This window comes from Argentina silus, assembly GCF_951799395.1.
Source record: "Argentina silus genome assembly, chromosome: 6".
NCBI lineage: Eukaryota > Metazoa > Chordata > Actinopteri > Argentiniformes > Argentinidae > Argentina > Argentina silus.
The window spans coordinates 3,551,284-3,564,172 of NC_139660.1; the positions used below are offsets into that span (position 1 = coordinate 3,551,284).

The 12,889-nt window shown below is 51.9% G+C and overlaps 1 protein-coding gene across 1 annotated transcript in view; it reads right to left on the reverse strand.

The window, feature by feature from the left end:
• fcho1 (FCH and mu domain containing endocytic adaptor 1) overlaps positions 1–12,889 on the reverse strand; it is a 39,372-nt gene that overhangs the window by 871 nt on the left and 25,612 nt on the right. The window contains 24 exon segments of the mRNA XM_083671830.1: positions 142–309; positions 1,347–1,411; positions 2,105–2,301; positions 2,706–2,838; positions 3,069–3,224; positions 3,594–3,708; positions 3,954–4,068; positions 4,474–4,575; positions 4,577–4,581; positions 5,088–5,256; positions 5,259–5,630; positions 5,632–5,694; positions 5,696–5,815; positions 5,817–5,846; positions 5,848–5,926; positions 5,928–6,003; positions 6,006–6,143; positions 7,301–7,428; positions 7,888–7,939; positions 9,111–9,176; positions 9,459–9,486; positions 9,903–10,084; positions 11,759–11,819; positions 12,635–12,659. Of these exon segments, the coding sequence (XP_083527956.1) occupies positions 142–309; positions 1,347–1,411; positions 2,105–2,301; positions 2,706–2,838; positions 3,069–3,224; positions 3,594–3,708; positions 3,954–4,068; positions 4,474–4,575; positions 4,577–4,581; positions 5,088–5,256; positions 5,259–5,630; positions 5,632–5,694; positions 5,696–5,815; positions 5,817–5,846; positions 5,848–5,926; positions 5,928–6,003; positions 6,006–6,143; positions 7,301–7,428; positions 7,888–7,939; positions 9,111–9,176; positions 9,459–9,486; positions 9,903–10,084; positions 11,759–11,819; positions 12,635–12,659 (2,645 nt within the window).

Sequence of the window (12,889 nt, forward strand, 5' to 3'; positions counted from 1 at the left end):
GTGTGGAGATATTTCTACTGACAAGTGTGATTTAATCCAGGACTAGGCTTAATCCGTGTCCAAGAAAAACTGCCCCTTAAGGTTGTACGTCCTGAGTCGGTTAGGCACTTGGTAACAGACGGTGAGTACACGGTGCTGTACCTGTGGCGAATCTCTTCTTGACCAGGGACATGCGGTAACGGCTGCCCACCAGCTCCACGTCCATGCCCGACAGGGAGGCCCCGGAGCCCACAAACTGTACCGCCAGGCTGGGCGGAGGGCCGCGAGGAACCTCCAGGCACTGCCAGCTGGCACACAGGGTGCCAGAGCCTGGAACAACCAACAAGTGACACATTCTTCAGTTCCACTCTACTCACAAACCGACGGGAACACGGTCACTGTCGGGAGGGAAATATATATCTCACTGACTTGTGCTTTTGTCGATGTGGAGACTGGAGTGAAATATGTGTAGTCAGTGTAGCTTGCTACCAGCCATTAAGGAAAGACGACGGTATTTGTTTTTGCTGAGATGGTAGCTAGCTAGCTGATATACATGAACTTATTTCCAAGCCCAGGGTGGTGTGGGAGGAAAGAAATGTGTTTGGGTAGGACATATTATAGGATATACTGCAACCTTTCTGTGCTTCTCCTCAGATCATATACACAATAAAAGTCTATCTCTAGAGGTCAGCCTTTAATAATATCCACCAAACTCCCATCTATCACTGTGGGCTATAAATAGTTTCTATGGCCCGGAGACAGAAGCCATGTCTCATTTCACTGTGGCCTCCCCACCACCACACCTCTCTCTCTCTCTCACACACACACTCTCACACACACACACACACACACACACACACACACACACACACACACAGACAGAGAGAGAGAGAGAGAGAGAGAGAGAGAGAGAGAGAGAGAGAGAGAGAGAGAGAGAGAGAGAGAGAGAGAGAGAGAGAGAGAGACACACACACACACACACACACACACACACACACACACACACACACACACACACACACACACACACACACACCCCTTTCATATGCTAATGTTGATATTCAAGATAATGATACTTTCACAGAGACAGCATATTAAATAGAGAAGGTGCTCAATATAATGTGGATGTCAAGGACCAGAAATGGAGGAATATTACAGTGCATTACTTTCCATGAATGATATCTCCATTTCTTTATTCTGTATTTCGAGGCAGGCAGACAGATAGGCAGGCTGGCAGACAGACAGGCATGCAGGCAGACACGGACAGGCAGGCAGGCAGACAGACAGACAGACAGACAGGCAGGCAGGCAGGCAGACAGGCAGGCAGACACTGGCAGGCAGGAAGACAGACAGACAGAGCCACTGACCTTTGCTGTGGTTGGTGGGGGAGAGGTTAGGTAGTTTCCACAGCAGCCGTCGTTCCTCAGCATTCCTGTGAAGGCAAACAAAGTGGCGGTGAGGCCCACCCAGCCCAGTCCCACCCAGGCCAGTCTCACCCAGGCCAGGCCAGTCCCACCCAGCCCAGGCCCACCCAGGCCAGGCCAGGCCAGTCCCACCCAGGCCAGTCTCACCCAGGCCAGGCCAGTCCCACCCAGGCCAGTCCCACTCCTCTCTCTCTTTCTCCTGCTCTCTCCCACTACCACCCTCCACTCTTCATACCTTCCATAAATATCTCTCTTTATTTCCAGTTATTTTCATTAGCAGGATTGGTCATATTGCCACAATGACCTCCCTCTAATACTGGCAAGCTTAACTCCGTTCACGTGACTTCCTTATTCCTGTGAGTGTGTTTGAGCCTCTCTCTTGGAAAGCAAAGCACGTTACACACTCAAACCAGCACTGGACTGGACTAACCTAACTGGACTAACCTAACTGGACTAACCTAACGTGGCACATTATCTTAAGGGAATATAACTCAACTCACTATAGACGAGATCTAGTACATAATATAAACAATGAAGCGTCAGCCCTCCACCGCAGGGAAGCCAAACTCCTGCTCTCTCTCTCTCTCCATCTCACCATTACTGCCAATATACAGTATATACGTATCCATGCATCCATCCCTCCCTCCCTCCCTCTCTCACCCTCTGCCTCCCTCCCTCCCTCTTTCTCTCTCCCTCCTTACCAGGATGCGGGTGGCTGGCACTGCAGGTCTGTGGCGGTGTGGTCGAGGGGCAGCAGCACCTGGACGGCGGTCAGCTGGGTGGAGGGGGCGGTGGCCGGGCAGCAGTGGTAGTCCAGGGACACGCGTGTCACCGTGCCACTCCGTTGGCACTCTGCAGACAGCAGGAGAGGGGCCCGCCCTGGGTCCTGGGATGACACCTGGCAGAGAGGGAGGGAGGGAGGGAGGGAGGGAGGGGAGGGAGGGAAGGAGGGGAAGCAAGGATGAGAGGGAGGGAGGGAGGGAGGGAAGGAGGGGGAGCAAGGATAAGAGGGAGGGAGGATTAATGGGTAAGAAGAGAGAGAGGTAGCGAGGGTGAGAGAGAGGGAGGGAGAGAGAGGAAAGGAGAGGGAAGGAGTCGGGAGCAAGGACGAGAGGAAGGAGGGAGGATGAGAGGGGGAAAAGGAGGGAGAGTAGAGGAGGTGAATGGTTGTTGGTTAACACTTGGACCGTGTGGTCGTTGGATAGAAAATGCATATCTCTGAGCATACTTCAGAGTGTACTGCAGTTCATTTCCGATGACAGTGAAGAGGAACAGAGTTGGGGTGTGGTCCGTGTCCCTCACCTGGTACTTGAGCAGGCCCACGTTGTAGTAGGAGGCCTGGGGGTTGAGCTCGGCCTCTCTCTGCAGGTACAGGTTCAGAGCCTGCATGTTGAACCAGAAGTCTCTGGTGTCTGGGTCACTCTGAGAGGGGTCACTGAGGAGAAGGGAGAGCAGACAGGGAGAGAAAGGAGAAGGAGAGAGAGGGTAAGGAAGGAGGAGAGAAGAAGAGAGGGAGGGAGAGAGAGAGAGAGAGAGAGAGAGAGAGAGAGAGAGAGAGAGGGGGGGAGGTCAAATGTTATTTGGAGCTAGTGAAAACGGTCCACTGATGACATCATACACTGGCCCTCTATGTCACGAACACACACACAACTGATCGTCATCTACCTGTAGAGCAGCTTCTGATTGGGCAAGAAGTGGTCCACCCTTGAGATATTGACCAATCGGAAGCTGAGCACGGGGGCGTTGGGGTTGGCGGTGAAGATGCGTGTGATTCCGGCAGGGAAGGACATGGTGAGATCTCCAGTGATCTTCACCAGACAGCTGAGACACAGAAACCACAGTGATTACACTGGCTCTACAGTGTACCAATATACTGTTACACACGTCTGTTTTGGACTTGAATGTATGTACACTTCTATGTATGTGCTTGTATATCAGGTATCAAACACGTGTGTTTGACACGTGTGTTTGATACCATTCCCTTATTCCGTTCCATGCATTACAATGAGCCTGTCCTCTGATTTCTACCTCCACCAGCCTCTCCTGACTTCTATGTATATGTAGTGAGTGTATGAGTGTATGGACTGCTGTTATTTGTTCTGTATTTATGGGGAGGCTTGGGAGCATGTTTAAGGGTTAGGGTTACATCGTGACAAATTAAGTTGACCGCAGACTGACTTGTACACTGACCGGTTATGCTGCCCCCCCTTGAAGTAGGCGTTGATGTACTCTGTGATGGCGGCGGCCACAGGCCAGGACTCCTGGGTGCTGAGGGAGATGGGGCTGGGCCCTCGAGACAGATGCACTGTGGGTAGAGTAGTCACATCCATGGGGCAGAGACAATACACATTATTGAGTGGCTATACAGGACAAGGCCAATTGTTGTCCAAAACAGAAAAGTACTTCATGTTTTTTTTTTTTATTATTATTAATATCTTGAAATTTAATAAATTTGAAACTTAATAAAAACAAGCTGTTGTTGTGTTCTGGACTAACTGTGTACACATGAGTGCTCCTGGTGCTGGTATGAGAGGGGGGAGGGTGACCCACCTCTGGCGGGGCTGGGGGCGCGGGTCTGGGAGCCCCACTCACTGGGGCTGGAGGAGGAGGAGGAGGTGAGGGGGGGGCTGGGCTCAGGCAGGGGGGAGGAGCACACAGACCTGGACTGAGACACAGGAGACAGGGGGAGCTTACAGTAAGGAAGAGCATCATAATGACATCCTGTAAACAGAGCATATTTCTGTGGTGTGTACTAGCTTTCCATTTGACACTCATCACTCAAGTTTAAAAAGTCTTAATTCTAATTCAATTGAAATTCCAATGCTTGACATGTTTCCAATTCCAATTCAATTCACCTCCAATTTCAGCAGAATTTACAAATAGCATTTCAATTCCGTTGCATGAAGGGGTCAATTATCCATTTGCCTTCATCCAACTTCGTGAGCAAATTCAATGAGTCGGCCCATGAATTTCAATTAGAAATGGAATTGAGCCCAACCCTGTAAGAGCCACAGGAGGGAGAGCAGACACTTCGTCTGTCTGCTTGATTTCCCTGCAGATGGACACTCACTCTCTCACAGCCACTCAGCCTGCCAGAGGTCCTCTTGGCCCTGGTGGGTCTGGGAGGTGCTGCCACCAGAAGCTCTGCACTGTCCTGCCTGAAGTTATGCTTGGGAACCTGGGGGGGGAGGGAGGGACGGGGGGAGAGAGAGAGAAAGAGAAAGAGAAAGAGAGAGAGAGAGAAAGAGGGAGAAAGAGAGAGAAAGAGAAAGAGAGAGAAAGAGGGAGAAAGAGAGAGAAAGAGAGAGAAAGAGAGAGAGAGAGAAAGAGAGAGAGAAGAGAAGAGAGAGAGAGAAGAGAGAGAGCGAGGGACATTAGACTACAAGTTGTAACACAAGAAGAAGATTCTATATACAAAAGAGACACAGGTGCTTTTACACACTACAGAGCTAAACCAAACCATACTGTGCTGGCCCAGATATTTTCCTTTCACATTGTCCTTTCCAGCACTATGTCAGCAACTATCGTGGATGTGTAACCAGGCCAGCCCAGAACAGCTCAGCTCAGCTCAGTTTGGCTCTGTAGTACTGTATGAATAAGGGTTTAGAGAAAAGTAATATTCTCTGATGACAGATTAGATGACATAACCACTGTGAGCCCAGGCTGTGTCCTGAAGCAGCGTACCCTTGTGTGAGGTGGTGCCCATGCTGCAAGGCGGCTGCGTGTTCAGGTCCAGACAGTTCTGGTCTTTGTCAGTCGAGAAGCAGAGGTCCTCCTGCGGCCCAGAATGCCGTGTGAGAGGCGGCCCGTTCCTGCGTGGCTCGCTGTCCGAGGCCCGCTGCTTCCTCCCTCCTCCTCCTCCTCCTCCCTCCTGCCCCGCCCCGCCCAGGCCTGAGGCCCCATGGCACTGCCCTCACTGAAGGGGTTGTGGACCGAGTTCCAGTGGACCAGCTCCTTCTTAGGCTGGGCCGGGGGGGCCGAGCTGAGGCTGGCGCTGGGGGTCAGTCTGCTGCTGCTGCTGCTGCTGCTGTGGGGCAGGACCCCCGCAGCTGCAGCCAGAGACGACTGGTGGGTGGGGCTGCCAATCATAGTGATGGCGAATGGGTGCTCAGGAGAGTCTCGGGGCGGGACGCTGCGGTCTCGTTTCCGGTCCCTGTCCTTGCGAGAGGAAGAGGAGGAGGAGGAGGAGGAGGGGGCGGGGAGAGTCTTACTGTCCAGAAAGGGAGATGGAGAAGGGGTCCCCGCGCACCTCGATCCCCCTCCCGTCCCGGGACGGGCGCGGCGCTGGGGGGGGCCCAGGCGTCAGGGGGGGGCAGGGTCTCCTGGGTGACAGTCCTCTCGAAGGCGGCCAGGAAGGGGTCCTCCGGGGGGATGTGTTTGCAACTCCACACGGCCGGCTCCAGCTCTGGGGGGGGCCAGGGACTGGGAGAAGGCAGGGAAGCGGAATGGTCGAGGGGTCCATGTCTGGGGGGGCGCGGGGGGATCGAGGAGCACCACTCCAGATGCTAGCAGGGTCGTCCTGTAGGTTGGGGCCGCGAACCAGGGGAGGGGTCACGGAAGGCGGAGAGGAAGGGGTCCACCGGCCTCACCAGTCCTCCTGCTCCTTCGTCTGAGAAGCAGACGGCCAGGCCGCCCAACCAGCCGGCTCAGGGGAGGGGCCAAGGGGCTGATGGGAAGGTGAGTCCAGACCGGAGTCCTCCACGTTCTCAGGGGAGGAGGAGTCAGAGGAGAAAGCAGCATCTAAAAAGGGAAGCACAGCACAGGAGAGATTGGAATCCCACCAACAGCTGATACATATAATCACACAGAATACACAAAGAATTATAATATGAACAATCATATATTTCTCATATACATATATATATATACACTCACCGAACACTTTATTAGGAACACTATACTAATACTGGTAGGGCCTCCCTTTGCTCTCAAAACAGCCTCAATTCTTCGTGGCATTGATCCACAAGATGTTGTAAACATTCCTTTCAGATTGTCCATGATGACATGATTGCATCACGCAATTCCTGCAGATTTTTCAGGTGCACTTTGAATCTACCACATCCCAAAGGTGTTCTATTGGATTCAGATCCGGTGACTGGGAAGGCCACTGAAGAACACTGAACTCATTGTCATGTTCATGAAACCAGTTTAAGACGACTTTTGCTTTGTGACATGGTGCATTATCATGCTGGACGTAGCCATTAGAAGATGGGTAAATTGTGGCCATGAAGGGATGCACATGGTCAGCAACAATACTCAAATAGGCTGTGGCATTCAAGCGATGATTGATTGGTATTAACAGGCCCAAAGGGTGCCAAGAAAACATTCCCCACACCATTACACCACCTCCACCATGAGAAAGTGAACAGGTGTTCCTAATAAAGTGTTAAGTGAGTATATATACAGTACCAGTCAAAAGTTTGGACACACCTTCTCATTCAATGGTTTTTTCCTTATTTTGTATTATTTTCTACATTGTAGATAAATATTGAAGACATCAAAACTATGAAGGAACACATATGGAATTATGTAGTAAACAAAAAAGTGTTAAACAAACCAGAATATGTTTTATATTTTAGATTCTTCAAAGTAGCCACCTTTTGCTTTGATGACAGCTTTGCACACTCTTGGCAAGTTTGTGTCCAAAATATATGTGTTCCTTCATAGTTTTGATGTCTTCAATATTTATCTACAATGTAGAAAATAATACAAAATAAGGAAAAACCATTGAATGAGAAGGTGTGTCCAAACTTTTGACTGGTACTGTATGTGTGTGTGTGTGTGTGTGTGTGTGGTGTGTGTGTGTGTGTGTGTGTGTGTGTGTGTGTGTGTATGTGTGTGTGTATGTGTGTGTGTGTGTGTGTGTGTGTTGTATACATATATAGTATGACACTTACATTCAGAGGCACCAAAAGCACTCTCTACTCTCTGCAGCTGCTCTCTCTCAGCGAAGCTGTTGGACTTGAAGGCTGACTCCAGTGGAGGTCCAAAGAGACTGTCTGAGCCTGACGCAGTACAACTCAGCCTGGATGGGGGGGAGAGGGGGAGGAGAGAGGAGGGAAGGAAGAGACAGAGAGAAGGAGAGAGGGAGAAGGAGAGAAAGAGGAGAGAAGAGGGGGCGGGAGAGAGAGGGGAGACGGGCGGGAGAGAGGGGTAAGGAAAGGAGAGACGCGAGAAGGAGAGAGGAAGAGAGAAAGAGGAGAGAGAGAGAGAGAGAAAGAGAGAGAGAGAAAGAGGAGAGAGAGAGAGAGAGAGAGAGAGAGAGGTTTAATGTTATTTGTTGCCAGTTAAAATGGTCCCAATGATGACATCATGCAGTATGTGGAAAAAGTGATGCAGCGGTATCATCTGATCCCTTAGCTGGCTCCGTCTCTGAGCATCCCTCCATCCCCTGATCCCTCACAGGCACATCAGAAGAGAGAGAGAGAGATAGAAGAGAGAGAGAGAGATAGAAGAGAGAGGGGGGGGGGCTCAATCTATTCACCTGCTGTGATCAGGACTGGAGGTGGACCTGCATAGGCCTTCTTGCTCTCCATCTGCAAAGGACACACACACACACACACACACACACACACACACACACACACACACACACACACACACACACACACACACACACACACACACACACACACACACACACACACACACACACACACACACACACACACACACACACACACACACACACACACACACACACACACACACGTTTAATTAGCGGCCACTTCCCCAATCGCTCCTAATCAGGGAGTGATGTTATTAGTGGGACTAGTGGGTGGACAGAGGGGGGTGGGGGTGGGGGGGTGGCGTGGGGTGGGGGGCAGAGCAGGAGCGGAGGGGGAATAATGGCCATTACCTTCCTGCTGATAAATACCTGCCATTAAAGCCTGGCTTATCCTCAGCTGCAACATCAGCTACTTGATGTACTATAGCTGCTTTAATCAAGTGCTCGTCATTAATCCTGTCTGCTAGCTTAGTTTCACCGAGAAACTTTCCTCTCTGTGTGTGTGTGTGTGTGTGTGTGTCTCTCTCTCTCTTTCTCTATGCCTCTCCCTCCCTCCCTCCATGCCTCTCTCTCTCTCCCTCTCTCCCTGCCTCCCTCTCTCTCTTTCTTTCTCCCTCCCTCCATGCCTCCCTCTCCCTCTCTCCCTGCCTCCCTCTCTCTCCCTCCCTCCCTGCCTCCCTCTCTCTCTTTCTTTCTCCCTCCCTCCATGCCTCCCTCTCCCTCCCTCCCTACCTCTCTCTCCCTGCCTCCCTCTCCCTCCCTCCATGCCTCTCCCTCCCTCCCTACCTCTCTCCCTCCCTCCCTCCCTCCCTACCTCTCTCCCTCCCTACCTCTCTCCCTACCTCTCTCCCTCCCTCCCTCTCTCCCTCACCTCCTCTATGCTTGTAGCAGCATCCTGTGTGTGTCTGCCAGCGCCACACTCAGCCATAATCCCTCTGTAATAATAAACCGGCGCTCACAGCCAGAGGGGTGACAAACAGTGGAGACACAGCGGTTCATCCAAGGTCAGGCAGCTCAGCGATGTACGGCTGGACAGACCAGCCGCGCCTCCATTACTGGGACGGACAGACGGACAGACGGACAGACCGACAGACGGGCGGGCGCACGGTAAAGCACATGAGTGTGGGTGGGGGGGCAGTGGAAGTAGCGGGGGCAGAAGGTTGGTGCGACTGCAAACATCTACCGCAGCTACGACTCACCCCGGTGGGGGGCGACCTCCCCCTCCCCCTCCCCCTCCGATCGTCCCCCTGCGGTGCTCGAGTTTCCTGCAGAGAGAGGACAAAAAGAGTCAGAGGGCAACGTGCTGTACTGTGGATACACACACACACGCACACGCACACGCACAGTTGCGCACACACACACAGTCGCACACACACACAGTCACACACACACACAGTCGCGCACACACACACAGAGAGAGAGAGAGAGAGAGAAGAGATATAGACAGAGAGAGAGAGAATGAGAGGGAGGGGGGGAGGGGCTCTAAATGATGATGAGCTTCATTGGAGCAGCAAAGCAATGAGTGACAGTAGATTAATTCTACTTACTGGAGAGGTGATGCCGCTTGATTGATACCTGGAACAGAGAGGAAGGACAGATTTGCTCATTAGACACTCTTAACACTGAAATTATCTAAACCTGCCATTACCAATATTTACATGCTCCATTTATTTTCAACAAGAGTGAGAAAAACTAACAAAAATAACATATCCAGGTAAACATCGCAACACCTTCCCTCTAGACATACTGACCCCTCCCCTCCCCCTCCCCCTCCCTCCATGCCTTTCCCTCCCTCCCTCCCTCCCTCCCTCCATGCCTCTCCCTCCCTCCTCCCTCTCTCCCTCCCTACATGCCTCTCTCTCTCTCCCTCCCTCCCTCCATGCCTCCCTCTCTCCCTCCTTCCATGCCACTCCCTCCATCTCCCTACCTCCCTCTCTCTCTCTCTCTCCCTGCCTCTCTCTCCATCCATCCCTCCCTCCCTCCCTCTGTACCCCTCTGTTGGGGGGCAGCGTGAGCGCCCCCACGGTGGCCTTCAGCTCCATCTCGGTGGCAGCTGAGTTACTGCGGTTGCTGCTGGCCACCGGGCGGATCTGAATGTGGAACTTCTTGGGCTCCTCGTCGTCAAAGTCCGAGTCGCTGGAGTAGAAGTTGTTCTCCTTGTCCTCGGAGCAGCGTGCAGACAGAGAGGGTCAAGGACGCCAACCGGCTACATGTAAACAGTGGCCTGAGGGAGGGGTCTGAGGGAGGGGGGGGTGGGGGTCTAGTACTGCCCGAGGCAACTGTCAGGGACATAGTTAACAATAACAACTGTGTAAAACATCTACGGGCCCAATAATAGTTTATCATGTGCCTGCAGGATAGAACATTATTGCAAACACACTCTCGGTCTACCAATCCAATATTGCTTTTTTTGTGCAAACACAGGCCTTTTGAGGTGAGGACAGAATACAATGTAATGTGGTTTTCTGTTGTGTTTACCCCGAGAGAGGGTAGATTACAGCACTAGAGAGGCAGTGCACTAATACAGGCTCTAGGTCTGCAGTGACCCTTCAGACACAAATACACACTGAGAGTCAACCCAGCGAGCCAATCAGTGCCCAGGGTTACACTGACTGTATAAGAGAGCCAATCAGAGCCCAGCGGTGACACTGACTGTATAAGAGAGCCAATCAGTGCCCAGGGTTACACTGACTGTATAAGAGAGCCAATCAGAGCCCAGCGGTGACACTGACTTTATAAGAGAGCCAATCAGTGCCCAGGGTTACACTGACTGTATAAGAGAGCCAATCAGTGCCCAGGGTTACAATGACTGTATAAGAGAGCCAATCAGAGCCCAGTGGTGACACTGACTGTATAAGAGAGCCAATCAGAGCCCAGCGGTGACACTGACTTTATAAGAGAGCCAATCAGTGCCCAGGGTTACACTGACTGTATAAGAGAGCCAATCAGTGCCCAGGGTTACAATGACTGTACAAGAGAGCCAATCAGAGCCCAGGGTTAAAGTGATGAGAGGAAACCACAACTTCCTGCACCTCAAGCACCTTTCTCTCCATCCTGCTTCTTCATGTTCGCACGCGCATGTGTGTGTGTGTGTGTGGTCACGTGGTGTGTGTGTCTGTGTATGTCCGTGTGTGGTCAGTTTGTGTCTGTGTGTGTGTGTGTGTCTGCATGCGTGTGTGTGTGCGTGTCTGCGCGCGCGTGGTCGGTGTGTATGTGTGCGTGTGTGTGTGTGTGTGTGTGTGTCTGCACGCGGGCGTGTGTGGTCGGTGTGTATGTGTGCATGTGTGGTGAGTTTGTGTGTGTGTGTGTGTGTGTGTGTGTGTGTGTGTGTTTCCTGGCACCAATATTGTGGCCTGGGTGAGCGAGAAACAGATAGAGTGTCAGTAACAGGAGCCTTGGTAAGACTTGATGAGTATAACAACTGTCCCGAGGAGAGACGGAACCACAACAACAAAGAGAGGAAGCGTGGTTCCACAGCCGTGGCCCCACCCCCATCCTCCTTCACAGCCGTGGCCCCACCCCCGTCCTCCTTCACAGCCGTGGCCCCACCCCCGTACTCCTTCACAGATGAATTGACCCGAGTTACAGAGAGCGTCTCGGCCCACTCAGATGTCTCTGGAGGGCAAGGGGACCTAATGTTCCATCCATCTAATAGGCGAGCGGCCGTCTAAACTAAGTACTTTATTAAGATGAACATGACCTCCTCTCTGTCCCTCTAATGCAGTCCCTCTCTGTCCCTCTAATGCAGAGAGCCTTGTTTTCATCAGGCAGACAGAGTGGTGCTGTCGGAGGGAAGGCTCTCCTGCAGCCTCTCTGCTTTGGTCCTCAGAGACAATGGAAAGGATATCGTTCTGCGTGGCGTCCGCTCGGATGACGAAGCCCTCGTCGTCCACCTCCAGGGGAGAGTTCTGCTTGAACGGAGACACACACACACGCCACGCACGCACGCACAGGCAAACACACACACACACACACACACAAACAGGAAAACGCGCGCGCACACACACACGCGCGCACACACACACACACACACACACACACACACACACACGGAAAAACACACACACACACACACACACACACACACACACACACACACACACACACACACACACAGTCACAGTTAGTATCAGACAGAAACATCGGTGTTTACCCACTGTGTGAGCAAACCACTTCAACATCACCCAACCCAGACTCTAAAGGTGCTGTTGTAAGGGAAGTTGTGATTACATCACCGCGGGCTCTGTGAAGACCTAGACCAGGATAAGCAGCCGTTTCAGGGGCCCAGAACATTCTTATATAATCTGATCCTGTTTGCTCTACCCAATGTGACAGTTGTCTGTTAGAAAGGCTCTTGGCAGCCCTCTGATCCGACAACCTCAAAAGGTTCCCTTCTGAGAAGGCCAAAAATAGGCAGGGTAACCGGACACCGCCAGACACGTCATTGTCACATATGATTGTTTACACTCTCTCTCACAGACACAGACACACACACACACACACACACACACACACACACACACACGCACACGCACATGTCTGTCAGCTAGCTGGTAGGGGAGATACAGAGATATTCCATTTGCATCTCCAGAGATGCCAGAAGAGCCTGGATGAGAACTGATAATGAAACAACTGACAGTGAGTTGAAGTCTGACGAGACACGGTGAGACACGGTGAGACACGGTGAGACACAGTGTAGGAGTGTGAATTAGCAGGCACTCACCGGGGCCTCCGTCACAGCTGAATCCCTGCAGAGAAACACACAGGTGACAAGATAACAAAGACTGAGTTAACAAAGTTAACAAAACAGAGTGAAGGAAGGAGACAGGGCTTTAATATCTAAGGCTCATTGTGTGTGTGTGAGAGTCTGAGTGTGTGCGAGAGTGTGAGTCTGAGTGTGTGTGAGAGTGTGTGTGTGTGTGTGTGTGTGTGTGAATGTGTGTTTGTGTGTGTGTGCATGTGTGTTTATCTGTGAGTG